The sequence below is a fragment of the Rhyacophila brunnea genome, unplaced genomic scaffold (assembly GCF_057557595.1).
Source record: "Rhyacophila brunnea isolate RB1 unplaced genomic scaffold, BYU_Rbru_1.0 scaffold_3, whole genome shotgun sequence".
NCBI classification, from domain to species: domain Eukaryota; kingdom Metazoa; phylum Arthropoda; class Insecta; order Trichoptera; family Rhyacophilidae; genus Rhyacophila; species Rhyacophila brunnea.
Genome location: NW_028232965.1, coordinates 10,649,824 through 10,666,953, shown reverse-complemented (window position 1 = coordinate 10,666,953; position 17,130 = coordinate 10,649,824). Strand labels below are relative to the sequence as shown.

At 30.4% G+C, this 17,130-nt stretch overlaps 1 protein-coding gene across 1 annotated transcript in view; it reads left to right on the top strand.

The window, feature by feature from the left end:
- LOC147067869 (uncharacterized) overlaps nucleotides 1-17,130 on the top strand; it is a 182,053-nt gene that overhangs the window by 68,480 nt on the left and 96,443 nt on the right. The window contains exons 2-5 of the mRNA XM_085952171.1: nucleotides 5,138-5,199; nucleotides 10,343-10,510; nucleotides 12,742-13,973; nucleotides 15,409-15,574. Of these exons, the coding sequence (XP_085808297.1) occupies nucleotides 10,410-10,510; nucleotides 12,742-13,973; nucleotides 15,409-15,574 (1,499 nt within the window). The 5' untranslated portion in view covers nucleotides 5,138-5,199; nucleotides 10,343-10,409. The remainder of the gene's footprint in view (nucleotides 1-5,137; nucleotides 5,200-10,342; nucleotides 10,511-12,741; nucleotides 13,974-15,408; nucleotides 15,575-17,130) is intronic.

Here is a 17,130-nt window from a genome sequence, read left to right as displayed (position 1 = left end):
ACTTTTCCTTCAAAATCTTAATGAAATTATATTATATTACCATTGAATATACACGCTATTTACATTTTCACGACTCCGCAAGCACTATAAGCGCCTTAGGCCCGTTTCAGACGGGACACCGGTATTGCGCTCGATATAATATAGGAGGCATTTGTATTCGAATAAAGAGGCTTTTGTACTATGTTTATGAACGTCCCAGAGCTAATGAGTCAACGCATAATGTCGCGTTATAAATTAGAACATAAAACTGGCTGCGGTAATAAAAACAAGTGTATCGGCGGCTTGAGAATATAGCTAGCTCTGGGGCGTTCATAAACATAATACAAAGGTCCCCTTATTCTAATACAAAGGCCTACTATATTATATCGAGCGCGACACCGGTGTCCTATCTGAAACGGGCCTTAATGTCCATGCGTAAGGTAACAGCGGTAGCGTTTTGCGAGGCGGGGTGTGCGGCGTGTATCTTTAACAAGTTCACGCAACATGCACTCTGCACGTTCTGCCCCGCAAAACGCTGCCATTGAGGCTTAGTGTACGTCCTGAGTGGCAGCGTTCGGCGCAGCGTTGAGCGTTTTGCGCAACTCAAACGTATAACCGTGTGCGAAAATGTTCGTAGACAATGTCTTTTTTTGGTTATACATTTATACGGTTATACGTTTGAGTTGCGCATAGCGCTCAACGCTGCCTTACACTTAAGCTTTGGTGGCGATTTACTTAAACATGGTTAAGTACTCACATTTGATAGAAGACGGTACCAAAGCAATAGAAGATATAAATTCTACTCCAAGTATAAAATGTCATAATAAATGTAATATTACAGACACCATTTAAATAATATATTAACAAAAACAATCAACAAAACAATATATATATATATCTATAGAGTTTGTGACTTATTGTATATTATCAGTCATTCGATTTATCTGATATTGTATTTTTTATAGCTGGATTAAGTTATATAATATACTAATATGTAATACGCACAATAATGATATACATGGGTCCTATGCCAGAGAGCATTTATTTTCAATATTATATTATTATCTCAGTATTTTACATAATTAAAGTAAAATGGAAATTTTTCTCATTTACATTTTTCTTCGTTGTTTATAAATATTATTATGCTGCCAATTCCATCGATGTTTTATAATTTTGAAAATGTTGGACATTGTTTTCGATTTCCATTATTATAGGTACCTACTATATTTTAAATTGTGTCTATTTTTAAAACAAATAGTCAACGTTAAATAATATAATAATTTCATTTAAGTCTAGACAAACCGATGTAATATTATTCGGTAATTATTATGATTATGACTACTAATAGATGTGACTGAAATATACGGTTAACTGAAAAGGAAAAGTTCGTATCAGAAAATTGAGTAATACAATTATTTAATATGTATACTTCATTTCCCAAATAAACTATTAGAAATACAAAACACAACTCTCAGTAGTTTGAAAAGAATCTTTTCTTTACAAAACAATAATATAATACAGAAGATATCGGATTTTTCAATACATCAAACTTTGTCCGACACAGTAAACCGTGTGAGCTGTAACCATATCTGTCTAGCGGCGAAAGAACAAGCAATGCTTTGTATGTCGGGAAACTTTTTCTTACTTACAAATATATATCTTCAAAACTACATCTGTGTGTACTTATGTTCGGTTTGGATCTGAAAAAAACACTACCCGTTTTTATCTTGACGGGTATATCTCCCTATAGGGGTGCAAAGGCTCGATGTGTTTTTTCGCGAGAAAGAAGACACTGCCTAAAAAGGTGTGAGGCGGTTATCTGTAAGATTAATTGACAAGGATGCCCTTGGTATCCTTAGCAAACCGTTCGTCAAAATGCTGCATTGTTACTGGTCCCTTTGTGAAAACACTTTGTGAAATTTTTAGCTGATAAAATAACAGACACTTTTACTCTTTTGATGAATATTTAGAATCTAGGTGTTCAATTTCAAAATCTTTATGATATATTTTTGTCTTTATGTTTTAGGACATGAATTCTTCCAAAATATTTTTTATAATTACCTACAATATGTATACTTATACTAATTTATATTTATAAAACACACTCATTTTTGATGGATTCATTTATGTTTCATTATTAGGACACTACAAATCTTATATTAACTATAATTATTGTCAATTATTTATTTAATCAATAGCAAATCAATATAAGCAGTTCACCATACTCCAGGATCAGCGTCCCGAGCTCTCATTTTCTCTCTATTCCATCATTCACAATATATTTACATACCTCTAAATCAGGGGCGGGCAAACTTTTTGGATGGAGGGCCAAATTCAAGAATTCAAAATGAGCGGCGGGCCGCAAGTAAAATACCATTTTTAGATATACACTATTTATTATCACGAAAAATAAACATTACAAAAAAATTAATGAGAAGAATGAAAGTGTTGTACATTTTTTCAAATTCAGGTGTTAATTTTGTGGTTGATATTTTCAAAACTGCTTGTAAATGGGCATCGGAGATATTTGATCGTAAAGAATTTTTATTGAGGATCATGATCGAAAATGTTTGTTCACATATATAGGTTGATCCAAAAACAACGAACATTTTTCTTGCATAATCTTTAAGTTGTTCGAATTTGTCTGAATTAAGGGCATTGTAAAATTTGGATATATCTTCAAGACGATGCAATTCTCTTAAATCAGTGTCACACTGCAGACCAATAATCTCAAGTTGTAGCTCTGTCAGTACACTATCAATATCTATTGAAAATGGATCGCGTACTGTTGCTAAACTTGTCTCAATTTTTCGGAAGTCACCAAATCTTTGTAAAAAATCGTCATTCAGAGCTTTAATAATTTTACCATATTCTTCAAATTTATATTCTGGTATATTCAGCAACTTCATAGTTGGAAAGTGGTCCACGTTCTTATTCGATATTTGTTGAAGAAACAACTTGAGTTTTAATCAATGACATTATTAATGGACGACGCACTCAATACAGTAGCTAGCAAGTAAATTCGCATGTATAGGTAGACGTCACGCAATTTCCATTATGCGATATCACGCATCGGGAATTTATAGCAATATGACCTTTATTGTAATGGCGTTAGAGCAGTGTTTCTAATGTCAATGTTCATTTGAGCGAACCCGTTCGAACCAAACCATTTGGCAGACCAACAAAAAGCATCAGGAATTTATAGCAATATCACCTTTATTGTAATGGCGTTAGAACAGATTATGCCATTCGGCAGACCCGACAATAAAGTGAGTGTCATTTTCTTTTCCAGATGATTCGTCCATATTAATGTCATTGGTTTTAATTGAAATCCACTCAAACTGTTCACCATATCGTGGGCATATATTTTTTTTCCTTGCGACGCAGAGTTAAAAGTATTTAAATGTGTCACGATGTTCAACATAGAAAATAGTGGTTACATAGTGTGAGACGAGACGCAAGGAAGACGTACTGAGATAATACATTAACGAAACAACAAATTCTTAAAATTTTAATCTATTGTCAATATTTTTTAAAAAAATATAAAAAAGTTATTCGTAATCAGAAGTACAATTAATGATGGCGGGCCGCAAAAAAATACCCGGCGGGCCGCAGTTTGCCCTCCCCTGCTCTAAATGATGATGACCTCTCCTTCAGGGTGGCCTACTAGGATTTCTTCATAAACCTTATGGATACTGCTAGATTCATTGTAACCACGTGACTTTTGAATTTACCTATATCTCTTAAGATGGCTACCTATCTCGTTCATGAATGAATGCCCCAGATTCGAATGTCTACTGGGGTTACTTTATAAACCTTGTGGATACCACTAGATTCATTGTACCTAACCACATGATTTTTTGAGCTATTTTTGGCTAACTTTATCCTTTTAGGGTGTTAACTATATTGAATATGTTAAAATGTAAAAATTGTTCGAAAATCAATACGAATACGGACGTCAATACGAATACACCAACCTTGAACTTCTTCCAACAGGTCCGCGTATTGTTTGGAGAATTTTATCCTTAAATAGTTAGATAATATTGTATTGTTTCCTTACAAGTCCCAAAAATTCTTTCTTCAATACATTTATTATTTTATATGAAATATTAAATATTTACAAGGTTTTAAGAATATTAGAATCTTTATTAAATTAATAAAATAATTTTGGAAAACCTCCGAAATATAGATAGATGTTACAAAAAATCCTGAAAAAAGTTCTTTAACAGTTCTAATTATTATTCCACCAAAGTGCTCGCATTAAAAATAATAACTATTCACATTAACTTTGTATCAAAGTATTGGATTTACAATAATTTTTAACGTAAGTAAATTACCATGTTTGATCCTAAGTGAAGTAGGTATATAGACCTCCACAGAGTGGAGTTTTTATTAACACCAGTTTTTACGTGGAATCTTTTTTTGCCAATCTTCCAATCAAATTCAAATTGAAAAAATAAACATCATGCATTTTTTAACCAATTGCGAGTTTGATTCCGCAACCAATGGCTTTGTATTTATACAAAAACTGCGCCTATTTAGAATAAATCGAACGTAACATAATGTCTTGAATTGGGTATTTATCAAATCTAGTTAAAGCTTAAAGTGTAAAAAATACCAATTATATTGATGAAAAAGGTATGATTATTTTTTTCTGAATAGTTAAAAAATTCTGTTTTTATAACTTATGTTTACAGACCGTATCAATCTGTGTTGATCCACGTGAAAGACCGTGACAAAAAGCCAGTGATGAATGTTTTATCTACCTAATTAATTAGGCGGCGACAAGACCCGGGCGTTTAGTAAAAAGAGACATAAAAGAAAAATCTCACGGCATAATACATTGTAATCCAAGGATAAGCGACGCGTTCCTCGCTACCTGTCCACTGAACAAACAAATAAAGTAAGCATCCGGTTGAAAAATAGCCTTAAACATTTTGATACATTGCCGTGTTGTTTATTCGGTATAATTTACAAAAACACTTATAATAAATCACCCCGTCCGACTCATTTCACTGGACTTGCAAAACTAATTTTGTTAAACGACTCCGCGTCAACTTAAAAATAAACTTACAAGAAAGGCATCTTTCCAATTATGTTCCCCGTTTTCTTTATTGTGACTTATTTAAATGTAATGTGAATTTTCTTTTTGTTTCAGAATATTCATCCGCTGGAAGTTCGCCTAGAAACGACGGCAAGAGAAACACTTCATGCTTTACGGTAAGGACTTCTCGTTTAATTTGATACAGGCTTTATATTTTTTTGTCAAATATTACTTAACAAAAAGTTTTCGATTCTACTTCGCTACAGCTTCCTGTAAGAATTGTGAAGTCTAATGAATGGATAGAATAACATAACATGAATACTACCTATTTATCTTTTATAAAACAAAATTAAACGATACTAAACGGGATTTACTTGCACCAATAGTGTGTATTTTAAACTATCGCGATTATAACTGTTTACACATAAGGTGCTGACTGTATCTCCAATCTCATTTTTCAAGCGTAAGCGAGACGCAATGTTGTCAACTTATAGTAATTATTAACAGATTCAGACAGGTTCGAAGAGGTTCGGGACAAGTTCATAGATAATCGGTAAACGTCAAAATATTTTGTGCAGTGTAGTTCGTATTTCTTCCGGTAGGTTAGCCACTATCGTTCTACTGCGCATGCATACCAACCAATTATTGTGTGAAAATTCAGAAGCTTTCGAACTTTTTTTTACCAAGCATGCAATCTTGCAACTTGCACATTAATACGTGTTTACGCGTGCATTTTCTTATTATGGCCGCGATAGTACCTACTATCAGCATTAAATAAATGCGCATGTAAACGGGGTATGACTTAAGTAATTTTATGTAATTTATATTAATAAAAGTATTATACTACTTACTGAAGTATATAGTATTTTCATTGCACAGATATATAGCTATATGACGTATTTGTATAATGGTCAAAATTTTGAAATATGGAGAGTAGAGTGTATATAAGAAACATGTAAAAAAACAATGCAACCATACAGGAATGATAGAAATTGGATATGGATAATAATGCCACGAAATCAAATTTCAATGACCGTATAAATCTGGTAGGAACTATCTCTATAACTTTATTAAGGTAGATACATAGTATACTAACGTCACTTGTAATGCTGATTGTCTTTAAATTGTAGCTAATCTATTAGTTTTGCATGTAAATGGTAACGTTTAACCAATATCCATACAAGTAAACAGTAATCTTTAAAAAGTATATACCTATCTAATGTTGATCGTACTGCAATATCCGTACTGTTAAAACTGAACTTTTTATGGTTTTTTGGAAAGTTATTGTTACATATCAACGGAGTAGGGAACTGGAAAATACAGGAAGTAAGTAGCGTAACTAATTTACAACTTAATTTTCCCTTTACGATGCAAATAAATTTGGTTCGTTACCTTGGGTTACGAGATTGGAATTATAGCAGTAAGTAAAAAAGTCTTTCAGAAAGGTTTCATTATCATTATTTGCTATTTGTTTTATCTATAAAAATATCAAAAAAGCATAAAAACTTTGTAACAATAATTATATTCATATAATTATAATATATTCGTATAGTTTACAAGTCATAATACTATCTTATTTTCACCCTTTACTTTCATATTCTCTTTCTCACAATTGAGTAGTGTATATATTTTGTCCCATTTACTGAACTATCTTTTTTGTTCGTAATATAATACGACGCCCTGTTTGCAATGTGCATTTATAATTTATAACTAGTAATTAACTATTTATTTTATTCAACGAATAATTCAGAAGATTTTAAGAATGTATCATTCTAATTATTGAACATACATAATTTTGAAAAACAATTCTAAGAAATTTAGAATATTAATTATATAACCAATTGAAAAAATCTTTTTGAAAAAAGTAAGACACCCCGGCAAGGAATCGAGCCCTGCATCTCCTGGGTTGGCTCCCTGTCCGTGCATTACCTCTATGCTACAAGGTGACATACTAATTGCGACAAACTTTAACTATTGGTCTTTTTAATACCCACTCATCAGCGCTCTTACAAATCAAGCTACTTTAGCAATCGGTTTTTGTAAGCAGATACATATTACTTCAATTACTAACTGTCGTCATGGATATCTCCAATATTTTTTATGATGTAACTTACTTGAACTTGCCAATAATTTATAATTAACTATTTCTTTTCTTCAACGAATAATTGGTGTCTTACTTTTTTCAAAAAGATTTATAATGTATTTTCTCAGAAGTGTATTTCAAAATTATGTATGTTTATAACTGTTAAATCAATTGGACGGATATCAAGGAATTATATGTATTTACTGGAAAATACTATTGTTTTTGAAAATAATAACATTCTAATTCGATGAAATATTGATGATTCTAGAAATAACCTAAATATGAAGATGATTAAGTGCATATTAGCTGAAATATTTGGTGTTTAATGCGCTAGGTAAACTAATGTAATAATAAAATAACACGGGAGTATTAAATAAAATAGCATATTAGTCCAAAATATAGGTATAAAGAATAAGCAATTATTTTTAAAAAGAATACAAATAAAATATTATATTTTACGGAGGTACATAAAAACACATTTTATATTGTGATTATGTAGCACAATGAATATTAAGTAACTATATTATTTTATAAGTTTATAATACCATTGTTATTTGTTACGCCCATGTTGACCGCGCGGCTTAAGCATCTGCCTATAGCGTCGTCGGTCCCAGTTTCGAATCCTGGCAAGTACACATATTGTTTTTCAATTTGTGTATGAGTCAGAGTATGAACCTAAAAGCTTGAGGAAGTGGCTGATATCCTTTTCTTGTAAAAAACAAAATCAGATAAGTAATATAAAACCTCCACTTGTGGAGGCCCATATTATGATTCTATTAGAATCGGATAATATGATTAAAAAAAATTGTTAAGCATACTTAAACAAACAAATAAAAAGCAACTTCTATCACAAATTTCTTCATAGATTTGGATTCAAATTTTAATACAATAATATTAAGCACTCGTATTTATTATAATATCTAATGAATCTGTTTGTTTGGGTTTAATAATAAAACCATTCTTATATCGTGACTATAAGTATGCACTTATATGTGTTTGAATTAAATTATAAACTTACCCAACTACAGTTATTTTCATTTCCAGATAAAGATTCCCTAAAGAAACATTTTAAATTATACTCAACTGCTTTCCACCATTTGAAGAAAAAAGAACAAATTATTTTGCGAAATATTTTAAACGAAAGTAAACTTTTAAATTAAAAACCAATGTTTTTGTGTAGAGTTTCAGAATTTTTGCGTAACATTTATTGACTACAGAATTATATATTGAACTACCTTCTCTATAAATGTCATTATAATTATTTAGTCTAATGAGTAAAACTGAAAACTGTTTGGATAATCATTTCTTAGTTATAATTATAAAAATAACTCACAAAAGTTTATAATTCATACAAGATAAATAATCTAGAAATGGACATTTGTAATTGTCACTCTTGCCAGGAACATAATATTATCATACAAACTTTTATATAGATTAACAAGCCACGGAACATTGAGAGTATATCCAAACATATTACAATTTTTAAACGATGATTGTTGTCCATATTGTGACCGGTTACACGTCTCAAACAATGCAGCATGTATTTGCAGCTAATTAAATTACTGCACCAGCGGAATATATTTTTTTGTTGAATAATTTAGCAACCATAATAATATGAACAAATAATTAAAATAAATTTTATCAATCAATATTATGTGCGGTAAATTATTCGTAAACCAGTTAGTAAATTGAGATAATTTTAATAAAATGGTGAACTATTTTTTTACTCAATCAATATCTATGGCCAAGTGGTAACGTATCCCTTCGGTAATGATCTTGGGTTTATATCCCTAATAATAAATGACTTATATCTGTTTCTCGTAAAAAAAAATCGGTGTGTGTACTTGTGTACGCGCGTTAGAAGTTATACTTTTTTGGTGTAGAAAAACAAAATAAATCGTTACCTGAGTCTATTAATATTACAGTGGATTAGGTCGATGAAAACGTACGCGATTCATCTGTATCTCATAATTTTAATTTAATTATTGTATTGGACCAACACTCATCTTTGCCATACATCGGTTATAATCGATTCAGAGATTTAGAAGTCCCCATGATGAATTAATAAAAAATCAAATTTTAATATATTTTTTGAATTATTAGCCAAGTCAACATTCACAAAATATATTTATTTATTGATATATAATTTTACTTATGAATAATACTTACATAAATATAGCCTCAAATCTTGATACACAATCTTTATAATGAAAAATAAATATACACTCCTATATAAATAAAGTTTCATGAATATAAATTAACAGTTTAGAATGTTAGTCTCCAGAAATTTGTTTATAAACAAATATATTTATTATAACACAATATTCGTTATGTTTACAACACGTGCTGTTTACTTGGTTTTATTGAACGACTAACTAAATGACACTATGCGCATGCGCATGTACCCCTGAGACCGAAATGAATATACTTATAATAGTAAATTATGTGTTGCATCGACGCACGCAACTTCCGTCACACGGCAAACGTGTTACATCGGCGCCCGCAACTTCGTCGCACGCCAAAAATATACTCTGATCTATTTTCCCAAAGGCGCCAAAAGAAGTATAACTTCAAAAATAATTAAAAATCCACTTCGTGAGGCGGCGAAGATCCGCTCTGGATTATAATATATAGTTTATAGAAAAAAATACATTCTATATATTGAACATAAATAACTTGAAAACACCTCAGACATACACCCACTAGAAAAAATCATATTTGAAAAAAAATACGAAACTCGACGGTATTTGAACCCGTATAATCATTTGTGTCGCGCCAATCTGTGCATTGACCAATTATGCTACGAGCCGCCTATACAATTATGACAATTTAAACTAGTAGGTCATACATGAAATGCTTATCAAATTGCATTATTATTGACTATCGCTTTTTGTGTATTAAATCAATAATATTAATTACCTTAATTACTAATCGACGCCCGGCTCTCGCTAAATATTTTATATATCGTCTATTTGAACTTGATAACAATTTTTAATAAACCATTTCTTTTGTTCAATGAATAATTCACAAGATTTTGATAATGTAACACTCCATATTATATTGAACATACATACCTTGAAAATTTTAATACACCAAAACCTACAGTCAATAATAACTAATAAATAATAATAATAATAATAATGGTTTATGAAAAAAATACACTTTATTACAAACTACCTAAATAGATTACCTGTGAATAAATAAACATTTTTTTTATTTTAAATATTGTGTTTCAGGGCGCTCTTACTTCACACGCATTGGCATTCGTTCACGATTCTCGCTGACTCTCAAGTGTCTTCCAGCATGAACTTGAGGAAAGACTTGGCTGCCATTCTCAATGCTCCCCCTCTGTCGCCGACTATTCTCGCTCTACCGGAAAACACATCTGAGCATGCCTTATTTAGGTAAAATTATACCTTACATTAATGACTAATATTTAAACTATATTTTTTTTTGCATTTTTATATTTAACTGTGGTAGTTACTTATCTGTGCAAAAATATGATTTTTGTAATTTACAGGTTTACTTGTAGTATAGTAATTGTATAATGGATTTGCGGATATTAAAACAATATCCGTATATATTAAATTTCATACATTATTTTAATCCAATAGTTAATAACATAAGATAATTACATAGTAAATTTATAAAGTAAAAAAAAAGAATACAATTTTTAAACAGAAATTGTTTCTGGTTTGGTTAGTTTTGCAAGTCAGCTACAGATTATCATTTTCTATAAGAATAAAGGAATTTTAACAGCTTGCTATCCAATAAAAATCTGCGGTATGATTTACGGATAGGATTGGTATAAGATATTTAAATATATGCACATTCTATTAATTGAGTTAATTTGTTTAAAATTGCATAAGTTTTGGTCATACATTGTCATTTTACACATTTTAAATTGGGGATAGCCATTCATGAAACTGTATAAATATATTGTATATAGATTAGTTTTATTTGTGTAGGTATATTTCAATCTAATAAGAAGATTTAAAATAATAAATATTTAAAAGTGTTGCTGTGTATTTTTGATTTTAAAAATATCACCCCAAAATCATGGATATTATAGTAATAAACATGCAAAAATATGTTACTTTTTATCAAAATAATTACTAAACTAAAGAATACATAACTCAATTTTTTTTTATGTAAGTATTTGCGTATACACTAAATAAAAAAATAAAAGGCGATAAATTTAATCACTTATTTTCCTTATGAAAACACGAAGCGAATCACGTTTTAGTCTTAACAAAACGAATTCTGTGGAAAATAAAGTTTCCAGCAGAATAAATAGAACGGGAATGAAAAAAGCACAAACTCTTATACTTGTTAAAAATGCTTGTAAAGGGAACCGATTTGATTCATGCAATTCCCCGCAATAAAAACGATTCGGTTCTCTTTAACAAAACATTTTTGCGATAATATTTTTCGAAAGACCTTAAGTTGTTCAATGCAATTTAATAGCACTAGAATCTTTGACCGAATGAAATAAGCACTCGTATTGCATACTAATTTTTATCTCGGAAATTTTTGAGGGGCAATGAATACAAAAAAGAGATGTAAATAATTATTGATCGTTCATTTATTATTATAAGACTCGTGGCATAAGAAACAATGAAATGAAAAAGGTTTAACATGAAATTTCTGTTCACACGTTGAAATACGAGTATAATATATAACATAATGAAAACAAAGACCTTATATTTTGATATGTTATGACAATATTATTATAAATACTTATATAAGTAAGTAAAAAGGAATATAATATATGTACATAATCCAACCATGGTTTGTTGTATCCAGAATTCTTCACCACACATTTTGAAAAAAATATAGTTTTACTTAAAAATTACAGTTATTAAATTTTTATTCATATTTTAATTTGAATTGTAAAGAAACAGTTAGGTACATACTACATTACATTTAGAATTATAAATACAGAAGTAATAAATTATATAGAGAAATAATAATAACAATAAAATAGTGAAACAAAATAAACGACAAAAAGTAGCCACATTTGTTATATAAACCAACAAAACAATAATTATTAAACCACTAATATGCTAGTTTTTCCCAAGTATATAAAATATCTTCGCCAGTCCTCTGGATACCTACCTCAAGAGTACATAAAAAAGCAACTGCATTACCTCTTTGGATTTTAAATTTACAATTTTAAATTTTATTATTACTATGATCATTTAAAATTTAAATTTACATACTTACCTACTTACTTACTAATATATAAATAAAAAAATCAAATTAAAATAAATGAATCGATGTTGATATTGATATCGAAGTAATTGATACCTATAGCAAATTTAAAAAGCATAATATATTATTTTTTTGTATAGTAGATATTACAATTTTGAGATCTGGAAAATTATATACAAAATAAGTTGATACTGTAAATGATTAACTATTTATAAACCATAGTCCTAAAATCAATATAAGTATAAAATTTTTACATAAAAAAATCAAGGCGAATAATTGTGGTAGAGAAATGTGTGGACGAAGAGTTGTGGGCGAAAAACATTACGGACACCATTAAACATCAACCATATTTTAATGAAATCATCATAAATTTTATTTTCGGAACAAAATATAAATGATATATTATTATTTTGTTATACAGACGCCTCGCAGACGTGTCGCGGTCCACGCGCGGGGTGATAGTTCTCATCAGCGACGCCAACATCGCCCAACGAGTCCTGCAGCAGGCGAAGAGACTCAACATGTTGGACGGCCATTTTGTGTGGCTCTGGATCGACACAGCTTCTACCATGCACCGCGTCAGGCACGCCGCTCAACAGGCGAACGGAACATTACAGCAATCCTACCAAGGACCTGACCCCCTGGCAGAGATGGAGATAGAAAGGCGAGCGAAGGGAGACCGACATGCCGCTGATCACAGAGAAAGACACTCCCCAGGAAAAAAAGATGACCCACTTGACAGATTAAAAAGAGACGTAGAAAATATCACGCTTCCGAATGTCAATACTGAGGATTCTACAGTAAAGAATGATAATCTTAATATAAGTGATAATGTTGAAAAAAGTTCCGATTTACGCGACCGTGCAATCATCGGACAGAACAATGCTAAGGGTGATAGGAACAATTTTGATAGAAATGACAAACAAACTACAATTATTTTTAATGACTCATATAAGTATACCACAAGTGCGACCTTGCGTGTTGAGTCTTCTGGTTTTCTAAATGATGACACAGAAAATTCGACCTCTGCTAATATTAATAATAAAAAAGATGTTAATATAAGGACTGAATTTTTTCGTAACGTCTCGACGGATGGCGTCGACTCGGATAATCACGACTCCGCTCATAGTGATATTAAAAATCATAATCTTAAAGATATTGTAAATGAAAACGATTTTATAAATAGTTCTAATACTAGTAATATTACAAAAGAAGGCGTTGAAAGTTCTAAAATTGCATTGCAGCATAAAACAAATTCGAAACCACCCGAGAGTAAAAATAAGCTTATATATAATCTCGAGGAGCACAATAACGATTATGACTTGTATATAAAAGATTCTGAATCACTTAGCAGTAAGGAAGATGATTACTTTAATAGTAGACTGGAGCGTTCTGGTTACGGTGTTAAGTTTATCGATAGTAATTTAAATTTGAAGCCTACCGCGCGCAGCCTGAGTGTGTTCAATAAGTTAAGTTTGCTTGGTGAGGATAGGGCGCTTCCGAGGAATACTCACATCGTGGAGAAGAGGACGGAAAGGTTGTGGTCTTACAGCAGGCAAGCTGGATCAGCGTCGCAAGATCCAGTCAACATCACGGGCTTCGATGCGTTTCCTGTTGGACTTCTGGCCTTGCGACCTCTCCCAATGAAAGCTGGTAAATACTTATGTTACTTATATCATACATTTTTTAAGATTATAATATTATTATGCCTTATTTACCTCTATAACTAATTAAAATACTAGAACATGCTTTTATGGCCCTGATGCATAGAATGTAATTCGGTTAACTAGTGATTAGTGTACAACGGATGTGCGTGTGTGGAACGCCGAAAGCATTAAATAAATCTGACAGTTTACATATATTGACGATTTTAATCATAAATAAAATAAATATAGTTCATGAATCATGTATTTCACTCCGACAAAGCAAAATTATCATGTGTAGGTAACGATTATTTACGCAAACACCAATTTTTATTGACATTTCAATACAAAAATATAAGAATGGTGAAAATACTATATTATGTATAATCATTCAATTTATATATTTTGTCAAATTAAATATATTTTGATTTAATTGAAATGAAAAAAAAATGCAACAAGTCAAATTGGGGAAAGCAACATTGCTTTATTTTTGTATTATCATTTTAATGTCGATTATTCTATGCATGCGAGCCAAAGACATACTCCTACCGGAACTAAGCTGCAAGGAAAAAAAAAAAAAAAATAACAAATCTTTCTTCACCATATATTATATTCTTGCTGTCATAATTAATTTAGACATAATTATTTAAGGGAGACCCTAATGCCAATAGAGAACCTAGCGGAAAAATACGAAGCTTGCAATTTGAGATTTTTTTTTGATAATTTACAATTTCAACTGACATATTATTTATGTTATAAGTTACGTTATTATTACAATATTTTTATAGTCATATTTATTATTGAAATTTAGTTTATTAAATTTTTAATTTTTGACCGTTTAGATATTTGACTAATTCATCGTTTTAATATTTTTTATATTTATTTAAAAAACATCGATTTTTATAAAAATATAAATGTGTATAAGTTGAAATCCTTTTTATTTTTTAACTTATTAAACTAAATTTTAATAATAAATGTGACCATAAAAATAATATAATAATAACGTAACTTATGACATAAATATGTAACAAATTCACTTTTTTTTTACAAATGTTTTCAGATATGTACATATTTATTAATTAATATAGGTGAAATTGTAAATTATCAAAAAAAAATCTCAAATTGCAAGCTTAGTATTTTTCCACTAGGTTCTCTGTTGTCATAAGGATCCCCCTTAACTTTCCAATATATTATTATGTTGCAATATTGCAGTTAAAATATATATTTGATTTCTTATTCTATTGATGTTCAATTAATGACGTTGCACAACTAAAACACCATTTATTGATTTTTTGGTAATATAAACAGATACTATTAGAATATAATCTACAAATTATAGTACCTGCTCAATAGTTTTATAAAAGTATAATAGATTCTAAACACCTTTTTAAAGTCCGTCATATCAAATGTTCTAATATAAAATGTGTCTGGTGTCGTAAATTTAGATCGCCAGATGGTCCGAGGGGCGGTAAAGTCTCTAACAAGCGCCCTGAGGCGCGTCTTGTCGGAGGGCGGAACACCGACGAGGGCGTTACTCAAAGACAACCCTGGCGCGAGCTGCTGGAACGAGCCCCCAGACGACTTCGACCTCTTCTCCACGGAGTTTGTTCGGTGAGTCTTTCTTTGCCAAAGGATTTTGTCGTGTAATACTTACTTTTGATTACGTCGGTATTTTTGTATTGGAAACTTGGAACGAAGTAAAAAACGTAAAGTTCGATAGACATGAGCCAAACAACCTAAATAATATATTCTATAACTGTTGAAATTCTTACACTATGAATTGCATCAGATATAGATATCATGAAATTGTAATCGTCGCAATACAATGTCATTATAATATTATAGATAGAAGTACTAATAAATTAGAAACGTTATGTATATTGTCAACCTTAGATTAATAATCATAGAGAGATAACACATTGTTTGACTGTATATGACCGGTTTTTATGCGGCTGAATGCGATTAAATTACTATAAAAATCTGTCGTCGAACATCGCCATCAAAACTATTTTAAGATAGAGTATGAATAAAAAAAATCTTACTTTCTGTATTAATTTTGGTCATAAAATATTTAAAAAAAAAAATTCAAATTTATTTTTAATGTGCATAATTGATGATTAGTTGACTTAATTAGGTATATTATAATAATCAAAATCTTTGTAGAAATCGATGTGCAACTACATATCAACACAGCTTTAACACGATATTTTATCTTTTTATTCTATATTTTACCAAACTGATTATAAATCGTTCATTAAGGGATGTTTAACTTAATATATAATTTATAAATCGACCATAGATTCAGCGGTTAACATTGCAATATAACGCATTTTAATCTAAATCATATTTTTTTACTAAGGCCTTGTCCACGTGGCGTGTCTCTCTTCGATACGCCATATCTGTATGTGAATAGCTCAATGAGGTCACCTTTAACTCGACTGCGCGCGAGCAGTGGCGCGCGGCGATTACACGTGGACGGCTTAATGAGGTCACATGTAAATGCCCGCGAGTTTTAAAGCCCGTGTCAAAACGCGTTATGTGGACAAGCTTTATTTATGACATTTACACGTTTATTTTCTTCAGGCATTAGATTTAACACTAACAAAATAAGAACTTCATTACATTATTTTATAGTGGAGGTATTTTTTAAAATATAGAGTTAAGATAAATAATGAGGATTTACGTGGTATTTTTCTCAAATTTTGAGAAAGTCCTAATAATATCTTTCTAGTTTACGGCAATAAAATCAACATTTTAATCATTAGCCCGCATAGATCGTTTGAGCTATCAATACACACATTCTAATAACTGGGTAATCGGACTGTTTCAAACTATGCCAAATAATGGAAACCAACCTTTTGGTTAAATCAAGATGACGTCAAGTATTACTCAATTTATTTATAACGCCCACTTGCGAATATTATTTTGTTCAATAATAAGAAACAAAATTTTAAAAATCTTGTATACACTGTGATGAATAAATAAAACATGAAACTTAAGAAACTTATGAAAAATTCTCTTTTAATACCTATCTAATAAATTTATATAAAAAATGGTATATTTTTACATCGTGTACGTAAATGTAGATAATGTAGCTTTGTTTATTTTTAGGCAGTCATTTATTAGTCATGTTGATAGGTTGCTTTTAGCCATAATGTTTCATAATA